Source organism: Pecten maximus, chromosome 6 (assembly GCF_902652985.1).
Source record: "Pecten maximus chromosome 6, xPecMax1.1, whole genome shotgun sequence".
Taxonomy (NCBI): domain Eukaryota; kingdom Metazoa; phylum Mollusca; class Bivalvia; order Pectinida; family Pectinidae; genus Pecten; species Pecten maximus.
The window spans coordinates 9,596,299-9,613,622 of record NC_047020.1 but is presented as its reverse complement, the minus strand read 5'-3'; the positions used below and the strand labels follow the sequence as shown (position 1 = coordinate 9,613,622).

The window sequence follows — 17,324 nt, the reverse complement described above, 5'->3', positions numbered from 1 at the left end:
GGATTTCTATATGATAATCTGCAGTTTAGTTTTATATGCTATATGTATAGTAACAAATATATCACAGAAACATAGCCGTTTTAAGGCAGCTCACAAAATAGTATCCGTGGTTATTGGACCTTTAGCACACATCCAATGTCTTTCTCTGTCCCTGGGGAAACATACACTGACCGCTTCACACGACATGTCCTACATTACATTACCATGTACTCATTTACAGCGGAGTCGACTGGAACACCGCGTAGTAAAGTATATTGTTCAAGCGTCCGTGCCGGAACTCGAACTAGCGACCTTTCGATCAAGTAGCCCTTGCGTCCTAGCACCAACCCATGGTGCCATATCTCACCAATATCCTGAACTAAATGTGTTCCTGGTAGTGTTGAATTGATTTTAATTAATGTATAGCCGCATATTCATTCTCATGAATATGCGGCTCTAGATATGGAGTGAAACATATAGCATACCTGCAATCCTATAACAGTGAATTTGTTTCAATCAGAACGAACATTAGAAACTAACTATAAATTACCATGTCCTTATTATACAAATAAACACGTCCCCTGGCTGTACAAGACGATATTGGACGTAAGATGATGTTTTTATTCAGACAATTGATAGACTTTACGTCACACAATAAACCAGCACACTATCCCTTTATACATCCGACTTAAGTATTGTCAATATTGATATTGGCAAACATCTAGTTATTATCCATGTATAAGTTAGTTTAGATTATGTATAAGGAAGTTTACGTTTGATAATATTTAAGGTAAATAACTACGGTTGTGTATATGCAACATACTTAATATCATGATCGTTATGTAGTTCACACATCAGTAGTAGTAGGGTGACCCTTAAAACACACATAAACCTGAATCCCCAGTCATCTACACATCTACAAAGCCACGATGGTGTCGTATTGTACAGCATGTATACAAATTACCAAGGCTATTTCTAGCTCACGTCCCCTTTAAACTCATGTTGCTCCGTTGGGTAAGCGTGTTATTTTAGGGTTTTACGATTAACAGGGTAAAAAACCGGATAGTCTATACACTATATACTATATCACAAAACTGTTAAGAATCAGTCACTAAAACCGCTTTTGAAACGCCCAAGACATGCACGATACAATATTGGCAGGATATTTCACATATTGGAATCTACATTTATTGTATACACACACATCAATCATTACAACCAGGAAGTAAGCACCTGATAACGACAGGAAATTCCATGTAATCTAACTGGTGTGGTATATTGACTGGGATTGTGTAATACGTGTCAGCGTTGATGTTAATGTGCATTGTATTACGTAAGATGTGTGTTAAAACAATGGCTGCATATCATGCTTTGAACAATGTTGTATCTCAGAGTAGCCCACGTATAACGATTCTTAAATATACATGAAATGACTTGACAAGCAGGATGCATACGATGAGAAAATCAAATAGAACAATCTACCATATGCTTGAAATACCAGTCACATATAAACAAATCAAATTTAATTGTTGATATTGGTCGATCATATATCAACTTATTCATTTTCCGCCCGTATCGAGCACATCCTTCCGGTAATATTCTTTGTCATCGCGGTTTTATGACATATAAATTAAATGGTCATTTTTAAGTATCAAATAGATAATTACTGATAATAGAGTATACATTATAATTCGACTCTACAATTATCAACACAAAACGGCGAGATATCAGTGAATATTCATCAGCGTTTAATGAAAGTAAAATGCATAAAATGATACGAAATCGATTTCTCATATCAGACTCTATAGTATCCCAATTCCGCCTGTATTCGGTCCGTAGGCAACTCCACTTTTAAATGAAACCGTAACACAATCTTAGACCCAAACTCATTAACAATTAAAACAGGAAAAAACACTAACAGGAAAACCGCCATAAAGAATATTGATACATGTAGGATTCGGGGAAATAAAGGTGGCGAGCACATCATATTATTATCATATAAAGTAGGTCGTACATGTTGCCCTCAATTGGAATATAGTTTAATAAGGGCTCATTTGTATTATCTTATACATACACGCACATTAATTTAAATCTTTTTTCGACAAGAACAACTCGAACTTCAACGTCGCTGTCGTCAACGCGTGTTATTTGTTCAGATTCATTGAACGCCGATCTATTCAAGTGTCAAGTCATGTTAATTAATAGTGTAATGTAAATATATAAATGCGGATCATATTTGATGCAGAATACATTTATTAGCATGGTATCCACTCTTATGGTGGCGTGTCACTTGTAATAACCAAACATGTAAATCAAATCTAAACCAACATCATCATACTTCTACAATGAAAGAAATTCAACATTAACCAACACTGAAATTACTCATTATAATAATCCAACAATGAAACATAAATAGATGCTGTTACCTAGATAAAATCAAAATATAGAACTTCTCAATCTAATTAAAGTCTAGATGGTCATTTTCACTACGTTACATGAATATCTAACAACATACCATAGGGGGTCACGTCGGGATGACCTTTCGGATTAGCCAATCAAATGACTACTTCCAGAATCTCGGAAGTGAATTTTATGTGTACGAATTAGCATGACTAGAGTGCATGGTTTGCATAATCTGTCAATTTGTTTTAAGTCATTTCGTCCCGGAAAGCATGAAGCTACATGTATCAGATGCATGTTGTGACGAAATGTTTTGTTTCGATGACATCGAAAAACTGACAATTCGCCCTGAAAGTGAAATACACATATTTCAAAGGTCATCAGAACGTGACCCCCTATGGGATGTTGTTAGATGTTCATGTAACGTAGTGAGAATGACCATCTTGATTTTAATTAGATTGAGAACTTTTCAACATAATAACTACCGAGGTAGTCACTGAAATGTGGACATGTGGGTCGCATTCAATATCTGCAGAATGTAATCAGTAGAACAATGTTTTCCTGGTGCATTTACAGTTATATTTAATATATCTTTGTGTAGCGAGAATCAGCGAAATTGATTTGACTATATTAACCTGTCCGCACAGGAACACCTTCTTAAATAAGAATCCATCTGGCTTTCTGAATAATACAATGTAGGGTCAGTCGATTGCCGCATGGCATGAGCAGGCGAATGGACGGTACATTTCCCCTTGGAAGCCGATTCCAAGGGGTCGGAGTGACATTTGCGTCTTTGACCTCTTTCGTCTAATATGCTATCTCTGTTCGACCTATGTAGCACTGCTCTATCATGAAATGTAGATTTCGGGTTTGCAGTTAATTTCATAAGTTCTATTTCTTTATTGTTTGCATCTCTTAAATATATCATCGACGCACCGCAACTTTCACTCTCTAACTCAATAGGATTGTAACAAGGTTGACAGGTTAAAGATGCGTAATTACATGTAGTCGTGGTCAACGATGAGGAAGCTTGAACATTTATATCAGCCGTTATGGAAAATAGTGTAGATACTCCGTCTTTCTCGGCGGAAAGTTCACTCTGTAGTAGGGCGTCGTCGGATTGATATGAACTAATTCCACCATCTCCAGATCTATGTTCTGACTCTGATTTTTGGTCAGTAAAAATAGGATACGTGTCCTTCTCTGGTAAGATGCCCCCGCTTGTTGTGGCAGAGTGATAACCGGTATCTATCATTGTAATGTTACGCATTCGGGAATGGTTGGTATTTTGAAGGTGAAGTGTACCACTGTGAGTTATTGAGACCTCCTGGGAATCATTGTTATCGTAGTGGTCGATAGAATACACCAGTTGTATAGTAGACGCACAGTTAAACCCTTCTCTTGTTGTAGCCACTGTATTGTCGGTCATGTCCATACAAGACTTACACGAGCCCATTTCCTTCGGTTTTGCAGAAGGCAGGTCATCGTGCGAGACTGACATCATGTCAAAATCGTCCTGTTCATTATTCTTATTCGTAATGGATGTTACTCGTCCCGACTCCGGATCTTTATCTACTGAAAAATCTGTTGGATATGAATTTCGTTTCGATTTTACCTGAGCAGGTTTAAAAATACTGGGTTCACTGTTAGCCCTATACATTGTAGATTTCAAATCATTACTTTCAGTTATCCAGACACTCACTTTCTCAAACACTGTCATTATTAATGACTTCTTCGTTTCATTCACTTGTTCTCGTTTCGATTTTCTTTTATGGAATACCACCACAAAGACGATTATCGCGATAAGTAACACGATAATTACACCGACCAATATACAAACTGCTATTAATTCACCATCGAAAACATGCATCCGAGAAGCGGTAATACCCCCAGGCATGGCCAACTCATAATCTGCAAAAGAAATATGTCTGATGATCAATCAAGTTTCTTAAGCATTAATTCATAATACGAAGAAATCCATGTGATTGATGCTTCTTCTGTAGAAAGTGTTCTTAATTACAACTCTCCTACTTATGGTTAAGGATGCTGGTCAAATTCAAGCATTTCAAAATGATAACGATACGAAATACGATTTGCACCCGGTTTCATCAACGTTCTGTAAGGAAGTTCCTGGTACAAAAAAAGGAAAGCATTACCGGATTTCAGAAAAAAAAAACCCATCTTAACTAAGGAGTTTTCCTTTAATTTAGGAATATTGATGAAACTGAGACAAGGTGCTGTAGTTCTAAAAATTTGCATAAATCAATTCAACGATAATTTCATAAATCTTCTGACTTCGTGTTAATATAATAACTAAAATTTGAAGACGTCGCGAGACTTTAGGGTGACAACGATAGATTTACAATGATGCTTTCCTCTAATTAGGAGTTACAGGAACAACCATAAACGTCTGTGGTTTTAGGTGACCTACCATATTCATCGTCATTCGAGTATCCGTAAGGCGGATAGGCTACTGGCATACAAATAGTATCATTGTCAAGTTCTTCCTTACGGCATTCATCTACCTCCATCGTGTAGCCGGGGTATTCCCTGTAGCACACAGAGCACTTTGCACACTCGTAAGAAGATTGAAGCCGGAAGTAGCCTGTTAAAAAATAATAATCTTATATATACAGTATATATAAATATTGGTATAAACAAAGAGAAACTTGCGTGCTGCGAAATGGCGAGATGTTGATTTGATAGTTTGCTTGTGATCACACAGAATTAGGGATCTCATCAATAGACTTATCAGAGGGCATTGCACATGAAAAATAAAATAAATACATGTCTGACATCGAACCATTCATAAGCATTCTGAATGAGTTACCTGGAGAACAGCTCCCACATCGTGTGTTATAGTCAGTTTTACATGCGCTAATTGTCTGTTCACCCAACCTACAGAAACTGCATGCGGAACAGTATAGATGTAACCCCGAACTCTCAATATACGTGCCTTCCGGACACGGTTTACACACAGTGTCATTACGTATTCCACACAGTCTGCTGACGTAGTGCCCAGGTGGACACTTTTGACATCGTTTGCATTGGCCCGTCGATTCCACATAGAAATGGTTGTTTTTGCAAGGAACACACTCAGCGTTGCGGTGTCGTTTACATCTTATATATCTATAGCCTGGCTGACAAATTGGTTTGCGACATTTGCTACATTTCTTTTTGAAGCCTCCAAGTGAAAAGTAACCGTGTTGGCATCGCACACATCTTGTGTCAGTTCTCTTTGTACAATGAGCACGTATATATTGTCCGGCTGGACATGCAGAGCACGGTGCACATTGACCCTCTCCGTTCGGAAGCAGTGACCAGTAGTTACCTTTCCATGTACAAGTCGGTGAATGTGCTGTCACCTGCACGAATAGAAACAAACGTGTTTTGTAATTTATAAAATGCTAATATTATGACTGAGTAGCAGCAAATTAATACCATCTCTGATGGCGTAACTAAGAAATCGGAGAAGTGAAATTGATGTCTTACCTGATAATCTGTCAAGGTCTTTTACGACACTTTTACGAGATAACAAAAAAAAATCGTAAAGAGGGAATGAATATTTTTCTCTCACATATTTCTGTTTGTTCCCTCCTAATTACATCAGTGCATATGCACATCACTATGTCCATCCCACTCTAGAATTATTTTAATAATTAAAGCAATAGGTAAAGAAATAACTGTTGGTCTCAAATACTTCATAGCTATGCATTTAAGCATTGGCAGGAATATAATACATCTTCATGCTGGTATAAAAGAATTCGAGCGAATTGCAAACGGTGTTTTCTTTCAAACCAGCATGAAACTAAAACATATTCCAATCGATTTTCATAACGTGGAGCAGCTTGTATAATGATCAAGTATTTTGTTTAAATATAACGGGATGTACATTTATGTGCCAATTGAAGTAGGGGTACTGCCGGAGAGCATATCACATACTGGTATTTTGTTTACATTCTGTAATCTTAAAGCCACAGACTCCCGAACAACCTAAAATTCTAGTTGCACACATGTATTAATGGCAATCCAAGATGCTCATTCACGCTCCCGCCAACATTAATATGACCACTGGCCTGGACGCTTGACCGGGGGAGTCCTTGAGACATCCGTGTATTAAAATAACTCTCCGCATTTATATTTATAGCGAGATTTGTCACTGAGCCGAGAACGAGGCTATAACAACGTGCACACTGCACATAAACTACACACATGGCCGTTGTTTACATATCGAGCATACGTGAACTTTGCCTAATAATGCTTTCATTTAAACATATTAACAGAGTATTCGCGTACTACCCAGATAACTGAACAAAATAAACAAACATAGAATTACATTTAAATATTTAATTTTAAAATGTAGCAATATGTATACAACAAAACATCGATAAAATCTTAGATCGGTGAAGTTGACAATGTTCAAAAGCTAACCAGCAATCCAATAGACGTCCGGAAAAATCGGAATTCGAGTCTATTACTTTTTCTTCTCTCGATCAGTTCCAACGAATCATTTCCTTTCCTAAAGAAATACTCGGGTTAAGCCGATTCCACACACCTTTTATGTCTTTTTTTATGGCAGAATTTGTCTGCGTTTTCGCAGTTCCACGCTTGCGGCGTTCCGTCATTTTGTATGGACTGTAAAACCCGCCGTTGCATTGTGGGACTAATTTTCAGAGAAAATAGATCCGGCAGCCACAGTTACTATTTTTGGGAATTCCCCTTATACTTTAATAAATACACCTTTTATTTCAGTTTCTGATTCATGATAATCTGTTAGGCATGTATCAAGTCCGAAAACTGTAAAAAGCTCAAAATGTAAACATTGATGTATGTTTCTTCGTGAGTATGTGGCTTTAAAAGTCAGACGCATAGCTGATACATGTAAGCAGAAGACGTTTTTTTTTATGACGCATGCCCAGTTCAGTCCGTATTTCGACATGTTAGTTAGTTAGTTAGTTACAATGCTTAACGGCCCATCAACACTATAAAGGTCATTAGGGCCAAAATAAGTGATTAAAAATACGAGCAAAAACGGCAAGAGACAAAATGACATAAATCAACGAAATATTTAAAAATGTAGAACTATATTGGTACACTCACGATAGGTTTAAAATCAAGAAGTGGCTATGGTTAGTCATATCTTGTGATAAAGACCAATAACTTATACTAACAGACTCGAACAGAGTCTTCAGACTTGCCATGCTGCTGTACTCTAATAGAAAGTGTTTGACAGTAAATGGTTCATTGCACACGATGCACTGGGGTTGGTCTCACGCTTCAATAAGTAGGAATGCGTTATATATATGTATGGCCCATCCTATGACGGGCAAGAACAACCTCATCTCGTCGATTGTCTCTGTAGCAAGGAGACCATTCGCCGATATTTCCTTTGATTGAGTACAGTTTATTGTCTACATATTGGTTCCATTCATTTTGCCACTGTGATAATAAAAATTTAGTAACGAACGGCTTAAAATCGGTAAAATGAAGTTTAAAAACAGTTGGTGGAAGTGATAATGCCGCTTTTGCGGCGCGATCTGCTTTACCATTGCCAGGTATTCCGGTATGTCCAGGAACCCAGCAAAATATGATATGGCAATTTAAGGTGAGACTATGCAGTAGAATCAGTATTTTGCGAAAATCCTTAATTGATAACCCGGTTACTGACTCGTTGTTTTATTTTTCTTGTTTATGAAATGTATTCAAATATTTAACGTTGATGAAGTTCGTTTCTTTAAATTGAAGGACAGTGTTTTGTACACACTTCGTGTGCGTAAACAATAGTACTTACAGTAAACAGGAATTCTGTTCATAAAAAGAAGTCGTTTCGCTAGGTGGCGCATTGTTATTGACTCCTCCGAACATTATCAAGTTGATGGAGCTTAAATTTTGTTCATGCATATATAAAAGTGCGTAAAAATAGCGAAAAATTAATTATTAAAGCATGTAACAAAATAACTCAGGAAATCAATTAGTCAGTATTGGGGACGAACATGACAAATACAAAGGGACACGTATATAGAGTTGTCAAAATAATAGACACTGAAACCTAGAAACGTCAAAACAATACCCGATAGACCCTAGCGGTGTAGTCTGGTAATTGTAAGACCAACAGGAGATAGCATGTGACATGTTAATCAATTATCCACTACAGTACAGGTATGTAGTGTAATCATTATGGTCTACAAGCTAAATAAATACGGAGGGTAACAGTGGTTGGGGAGATTAGATTGAGGGAAGATTTTGGACGACTGACAGAGAAACACCCCACAGAAAAAACTAATCCATCCAAGAGAGAACCAGTAATAAACTTCAGTCAACATAATCTGCCTTCGAGTATTGTGTTATATGTATAGTTAACTTCTTATTGCATTGCACTTATAACAGTATTATTTCTCATATAGTCCAGCCTTACTTCAAATACGCGAGAAACGTTCGGCAAATATGCACGCATTTTCATTTATGTTACGTATAATGACGTCACTAATGTATTGTGACATCATTCCCGGCTCAGAGAGTCAGTGCATGCAATATCTCCGGTAACTTAGGGTTTATCAGAGAAATGTGTTAAAGGCTAAATGAGAGACAAATCAGTAAACGATTTAACAAAAGTTAATAACCTCTTTTTAGAAGAAAAAATATTGACATCAGTTCTAGTAACATAATGACAAACTTCAGTCATATATCTTTTCCCAGGGTTGTGTAAAGTGTTGTATTGGGCACGGTGAAATGTGTTACCGTATTGTACATCAACGAGTTTATCTCGATGCTGTTTTCTGATTTAGGCTAGCTGACAAATTTTACCATACCCTCAGTTTACCTTTTATACCATATATCTTTTCCCAGGGTTGTGTAAAGTGTTGTATTGGGCACGGTGAAATGTGTTACCGTATTGTACATCAACGAGTTTATCTCGATGCTGTTTTCTGATTTAGGCTAGCTGACAAATTTTACCATACCCTCAGTTTACCTTTTATACCACACCACCAATCTACCTTGTAAACCATAAGATATCTTACATAATATATAAGATATCTCATATAATATGTCAGATATCTTATAAAATATATAAGATATCTTATCTAATTGTCTTTATTAGATATCTTATATCTTTTATGAGATATCTTATATATTCTTTTTATCAGATATCTTATATATTATATAAGATATCTTATAAAGAAAATTATATAAGATATCTCATTTATTATATAAGATATCTTATATCTTATATCTTTTATGAGATATCTTGTATATCATATGATATATAAGATATTTTATATCTTTTACGAGATATCTTATATAATATATATAAGATATCTTATAAAGAAAAGTATATAAGATATTTCATTTATTATAAAGTTGATAAGATATTTTATATAATTTCGTAAATTCCTAGATGAACATTACTCTGTGAAAAAATGACAACTTGGCTTGCCATATGTAACCGTACATGATATCGCATTACAGATAGTGTTGTGCATTGATAATCATGTGCCGAACACTAAAGCTAAAAATGACCTAGATTTTCGCATTATGTGTGTGTATGCTCTTGAACAGGTCTTTAGAATGGTTAGTGGATCCAATACCAAGCATGGTCCTACTGACCTATAAACGTATATGTTCAACTAGAACAGTTATTTAAAATGAAATGACCATACGTATTCAAACTTCCTTGTAGATCGGCTTTTATTGGCCAATATGATATTGATATCTAGACAATGTCTAACCCGTTGTTCTATCAGTAGCGTATGTTACCATATACAGACGTAAGAGGTATAATTTACACACACGCACGCCGCGATAATGAGATAAAGTTTGACGACGTTTTTAATAATTTATTCCAGGTAATGCTATACTGGGATGTTTTAGATAGTGTCATTATCGGTTCTATGTTAAAGTATCTGTCGATACCTACTTCGTTTCACACACTGCTTGTTTTACCACAAACATGTATTATTCGCCCACATAACGACCGCTCCTGTACACCATTTCTAACTCAATACCTTTTCCAGTTAGTAAACGAATGCCCGTGTATGTGTTTGATCTAAAGCACAACTCTGTACATCTATATAATTAGTATGTCTTTACCTATCATGCAATAAAAGGGACTTTTAGCAGTTTATAGTATCCAATGACTGTTTGTTGTTAATAAGATATACGTAATTACTTACCTGTACAAAACGAAAGTAGACGGCTGTAGCAACATATGCGTCTGCTTTGTGAAATACGCTAACAAGGCCGGTTCAAATGTAGTACTAATGTCAGTAAATAGAAAGTTACATTAAGATATTTATGATAAACTTACCTGACTACATATGACGATGTATATGCCCATTACAATTATAAATGTAGCATACATATCCGAGGGACATGCTAACGTTCCACCTCATGTCTCTATGGAATTACGTTGTACTATTAATAGCATTGATATATTCAAGAACATTACCTAGGGTCAGATGCGCACAGTGTGTGTGTATGTGTGCACGTGTGAGTGTGTGCGTGTGTAAACAGTTGTCTGCGAATGACCTCCGTTACACTCGTCATGTGTGAAGCATATCCGAGGAGTTTCCATTGTGGAATGCCATGCATGCATAATTAAGTAGTCCCGACAATTCTGTCGAAAGCGTTGCCATTGACTCTTCCAATTATAACTAAGTAGGTGGGCCTATATTTTTTATCGAACTATAAGGAATGAAACAAATGGCAAATCAGAAGGCAGCATTTTGCGTCTTTTAAAACTCTACAATCATGGAAAGTAAACCAATCCACCAATCACGTTAATGTATGCTCATGACCTGTAACTGATACGTGTGTTGAAAGTGGTGAGAATCATCTGTCTGTGACGTTCATGACCATCATGACACACATAATATTATACTTAATCAAGTATCAACCTGGTACATTTATATAAAGCTAGCTCAGCAGAGCTTTACCTCAATTGACCAATTGCCCGTCGTCGTTCGTCTTGCATCGTCCATTAATGTTTTACATTTTGCAATTAAGCTGAAATAATGTCAAAGTAGTTTCATTTATATTTCCTGGAAATGCTACTGATCTCTCCCTGCGCAAGTGTTGTTATTTTTCGGGTCGGTCCGAAATCCTGGGTCCTAAAATGACCGCCATGACCACAATCTTGAAAACAGGGTTTCACTAGTTTTCCAGTTTCACTGGTGCTATTGACTTTTAGAAAATGGCGGGTATGTTAATTAATATTTTCGGCCTTGTTGAAATTTCTTGAAGTTCCGCCAGTGGGATTCAGCTCTAACTTTTCTGAAATGGTGTTATTTTGCGGGCCGGTTCAACATCCAAACGGGCCGACATAGCCACAATCTTGAAAAACACACTTTAATCTTCTTCAGTTCCATTGTTGCCAGATGATAAGGAATGGAAGCTAACAAGTCTTGTTATTTTTCGGCCTCGTTGAAACTTCGATATGGCATCTACGGCTGTTATTTCAGAGTAAATGATTGCTGATAATGGTTTTCCTAAAAAATACGAATACTTTAATTCTACTCAAAGTTCCGCTATTAGAGCTCAGCTGAATGTTTCCTATAATGATCATGTGATAATACTGACCAAGTGATTTTATTTTTAAAGTCGGTCCAAATTCAACATGGCCGTCATCTTGATAACACATTTTTAACTTCTTCTCAAGTTTCACCAGTATATGATTCAACTCGCCTGATGGATGGGGTTGACCAAGTGTTGTTATTTTCCAGGGTCGGTTCGAAATCCAATATTGACTTCATGACTGTCATCTTGGAAACACATTTCAAACTTCGTTTCTGGTACCACCAGTAGGTTCCAGCTCAAGTTTGTCTAAAGATCCTAATGTGGTCTGACCAACTTACACCATTGTTCCATTATTGTCATATACTAGGGTCTTATAAGATGGCACTTACCAGATTTCAGGTAATCGATAAGGCCCATGTCCTACTAGATTTCTTCTTCTTCTTCTTCTCCTTCTTCTCCTTCTTCTTCTTCTCCTTCTTCTTCTCCTTCTTCTTCTTAATGCATTAAAATAATTAAAAGCCATCACAAAGTCCAGCTTATCATTTCAAAAGTATACGAGTACAATAAACATACTTTACTATGTTATACAGCGTGACACAGCGGCTATTGTAATTTGTGTTTACATTTAAGATAAAGTGACCATTGTAATGTCATTTATATCTGATAGGGGCGCTCTAATCACTATGTAACCACTGACGGTAATTGATAGCTTTAAAATATATCTATTATTTTCTTGATTTCATATAAAATTAATGTAAAATTACGATAAAGAACAGAAACTCCGCCTTGATCAGAGATAATCGTTCGTTTTATTAGAATATAATTTCTTCTCCAACATAATTATTATTAGTGTCTTTGTTTCGCCTTGATTAATGTTTATTCCTATACAAGAGATGTTTGAAAGACAAATATGTGTCCCACGGTCGAGTATATCTCCCATAGCACTTTCATCACTCCAGTGGTAGACGTTTTAGGTAAGATGGACACTATACACACGTTCTGCCAACTTTCTAAAGTTTTCCCACATTTTTGCAGGTTTCTCGGTTAAGACGTGTTCGTTCTATATTGTTTTTACGTCGTAACTATTATATACTGTCAACCTTGAGGTCTCCTATTGGCAACAAACACTTTTATCTGTCTTAGTTATTATAATTTACATGTATTGAGTTGATAATTCCGTGGGAAAGTGATATTTTACCTTGCATCCTTGCACTATCTTCCACTTTTAATTTCACAGTCAATAAACGTACATATTCTATAGTATTGAATTTGAAAAATTGACGAAAATAGTAATAAAGCATCTACGTCAATTTGTTCAGTTATATATAAACTGTTCCGTGGGAGGCTAAGAAATATACCGAAACTAAACACAAGATTAATCCCGATGTTTTACATGAATGATATAAACAGGGTGGTGAAAATGAATTTAGAACATGTTTTATTGAGAATTAATCCCCATGTCTAAAATCAATGAAAACTGGAAATGAATAACCTTGTTTGTCTTTTTATCATGTTTGATGTGGGCGCAACATCAAGTTTATTTGTCAGCCACACGCACGCGATGTGATTAATGCTCTGTACGTCATACTCCCATATATCTACAATCAGTATGACACTGTATTGATTATTATATAGATATTAATATATGAATATTCTATACATATTTTACCGACATCGACAAATGTGTAATGTAACTGTTCAATGCATTCCTACACGTGACATCTGTAACATATTTATCATCGAGCACACTATAATAGTGTATACTAATATACGTGACCAACTCATTGTTATCGTTTGTGGGAATGTAGACATGTCTGAATGCCAACAATAACAACAATCGGCCTATCATGCTGGCAACCTATTGTTTCAAACGAGAAAAACACAGCCCGTACAACAATCCTAACATACAAAGCGAATTTCGAAGGCCCGTATCGAACGAAAGTGTGTACTAATAAATGATGCCATCAATCAAGTATACAAAGCCTGGATTATGATGCAGGGCTACTTCCCCAGTACCGGATAGGAATCACAATACACACACATAGATCTATATACAGATGTACCTATATCATATCATTCCATGATCGTTACAATGCAACATACACACAAACAAATTGATGGAGAGGGGAATAATTTGAAAGTTAATTATCAACCAGACGAAATGTTAGAGAAAGCAATCAATTATGGTATACACACCATAATGGACTGGAACACTCACAAATTTTTCTTTGTAGATAAAAATGACGGGTTTTTTTCAGAATTAAGAATTTCTTTCATTTTCTGTACACTTAATAATTGCATTAATTAGAAAAATATAGGTTTGGTAAGGTAATATGGTTTTATATATCAACGTATGAAATCAGTGGAAGAATTAAATGAATCTTATCTTATATTTCTCCTTCACACAATCTGATATTTCTTTGTATGTGTATATATATATCGGATTCAATATTAAGAAAATCGGAGGACAGTTTTGAACGAGCAATAGGTTTGCACCAGTGCAACATGCTGGTATAATAACCCTTATATTTAAGAAATAATTAACGATGATTCGTGTATTATTGCAGGATATACAACGAGGACGAGGATATTTTGCAATTAAATTAATAACGAAGGCCGCAGGCCTGAGTTATTAATTAAAATTGCAAAATATCCGAGTCCGAGTTGTATATCCTGCAACAATACACGAGTCAAAGTTGATTATTTCTATTCTACCATGTACTGTTCAGTTCTGAGATCGACCTCTTTCTAATAGAAAAACAGCAAAGAAACCCCGGGAAAACCTCATTTCTTGAGTATTGCATTATTTGTTGATGAAATATACAGGCAATACAGTACTCAGATCAAGAGCATCTATCATATGGCATTGATTTTGAAAAAAAAAAGGGGGGGGGGGGGGGGGGGGGGGGGGTCCTCCGTAGGATTCGAACTCGCGTCGTGATAAAAATATATTGAAAGACTAACCCATTAGCCCACTCGGCTATAGTAACCTTTTATGAAATGGGTGAATGTTAGATATTTAAAATTGTGATAGCCGTGACTCACGACCGTGTATTATTGGCACGAGCATGGGTTATTGGAAAATAATACATGGTTTTAAACCAATCAAAACCGGCGTTACATAGCAAACATGGTAGAATATTGAATAACAAATACTTTATACCATACGTGGAATAATCTCTTAACGTGTTTTGATTGGTTGACAGGGTAAACTTTGACCGGGACTATCTTTAATCACATGGATCAATGCGTTTTGATTTGCTAACAGTTGAAGGCCGCTTCAGTGTCGCGGAAATGATAACACACACATAGTAGTTCCCAATTGTTTTTGTGATAATTCACTTTATATATACATATATATATATCCCATGTTCAGTTGGGCCAAAAAGACGATTATCGTTATATCGAAGCGAGACGTAAGCAGCAAACTTATGCATGATTTCCAACAAAATGGTTCATGGTCTTGCTCCTCAATATCGTCTCAATTTTCTTCCTCAATAGATTAAAAATTATCACAAGCAGGTTACTTCCTTCTCCAATGTGTCACACGAGTCTATATGATAAAACCTGGAATCTGGAACGCATTCCCAAATTTTGTTGAAAAATTAAAAGATTTCATACGAAGGGTACTCGGAATTGAAGAGGACATCCCTACGCACACCCACAAAAATACAATCCAATATTTTACTTCAATGGCACCAGACTGGGACAAATTCACAATGCTAGGTTAAGAATGGAATGTAGTTCCCTAAAGTTTTATCTATTCCAAAGAAACCTTATTGATAGTCCTCTATGTTAATGCATGCAAACAAATGAAAAAAAAAACATTATCAATTACCTTGTACATTGTCTATTTTCCCAACTACGTACTCGCACATTAACGAAATCAACTATCCACTTTCAATAGATTACTCTTGTTCCGGAATGTCGAGCTTTCAAATGATGAAAAATTCTTTAATTTGTTCAATTGTACAGATTTTTAAAATCCACTCCAAAAGATTTCAATAACCACTTTCCATCGAACTATGATCCTCTATGTTCGTATCATCTATGTCTTCTATTCTTATTGGCACTAGCAACATCTCTTCCTTCCCCCATCACCCTACCCCCAACCCCAACCCCGTTACTGTAACAACTGTGTATGTGGTATCAGTAATTAAGCCATCATGTCTAAATTAAAATAGATAATGTCAGGAAACTGTTTTTTTCCGTACTATACTATATGTTGTTATGTTGATTTATGAATGAAATAAAGTTTATAACCATCAGAAAGCTATCCCACAGAGATATGCCTTTTAAAAAAGGAAGACAGCTTGTCATTCAGGTTGGTAACAGATCTAGACACCCACTGAACAGACCACTCCTGACCTGTCGGTTACGTAATACACGTACACATGCGTTACCGGTTACATCACCAGGTCCTTGTGTATATTGATAAGGATCCATGTCCATCTGGTAAAATTTATCAAAATACTTACATGAACATTTCCATGCCAAAGACAATACAGTCCCACAAAGGAGGCCAAGTAGTTCACAATCATGATCGATGACGAGATTCGATTGTTGAAGTTTGGTACATCGTATTTAGATCGGCAGTGGAAAATCCGCATTTTATTAATAGAATACAGCAAATCCCAATACAGGATATAAATATAGTTCCCAGTTAATTACCCGTCATTCTGGGCACCGACCGGACATTTGTCTTTAATGAAAAGATTGATTTTTTGTTCGTATAATAAAATTTCAGTATTCGTGTTGTATTTTATTCAGTATTTCCGCACCTTTTAGAATTTGGTGCTGTCGACAATATTAGCCACATGTACACTCATTATTGTGATTTACTAAGCATTGTATAATAAGCGTAAAAATAATAATGGGCAGAACTTGCATACGTTTGTACTAGTATTGTCCGCGAATAAGGACGTGTCTCTTGAACAACTTTAGCAAACAACGCGAAACATGACCCGGAAATCATTTAAACTGGCAGTATCATGTCAAGAGATGATTGAATATTGTTTTATGGATAGATGTCTGGTACAAGCTGCCTCTACCATTATATTGCCCATTAGATATGGGCATTATGCAGGTCATTTATAATTTATTTCCAGCTGCCAAACCTATGTCCCATATTATCTTTACAGTAGAGAGCAAGAGCTGTCAGGTACGGAAGCCGGTCAGTGCCACATGAAGTACGACTTAGTTATCTCGTAATTACGACTTAGTATGTCGTACATGTAACTTTGACTTTGTATTCTCGTAATTATGACTTATGGTATCTCCTACATGTATTTACAGCAATGCCTAATATCGTTTATAAAAAACTTTATAGTCTGTTTCTTTTGTCCTTCCCTTGAAAAAGTTGTATTAGGATATATAAATGTCGGTATATTTGTTGCAATTTCAAAATGATGATTATTATATACTGGCTGGCG

At 36.1% G+C, this 17,324-nt stretch overlaps 1 protein-coding gene across 2 annotated transcripts; it reads right to left on the bottom strand.

The window, feature by feature from the left end:
* Window positions 1-1,149: 1,149 nt before the first annotated feature.
* Window positions 1,150-16,532, bottom strand: LOC117328901. 2 transcript variants are annotated; one of them, XM_033886511.1, is made up of 4 exons: window positions 16,371-16,532; window positions 5,210-5,744; window positions 4,811-4,984; window positions 1,150-4,290 (listed from the first exon to the last, which is right to left on the bottom strand). In XM_033886511.1, exons 1-4 carry the CDS (start codon window positions 16,500-16,502, stop codon window positions 3,005-3,007), a joined length of 2,127 nt encoding a protein of 708 aa, XP_033742402.1. In that variant the 5' UTR covers window positions 16,503-16,532; the 3' UTR covers window positions 1,150-3,004. The 2 variants fall into 2 exon arrangements, with proteins under 2 accessions (XP_033742402.1, XP_033742403.1); XM_033886512.1 differs by lacking the exon at window positions 16,371-16,532 and adding an exon at window positions 10,685-10,805.
* Window positions 16,533-17,324: the final 792 nt, after the last annotated feature.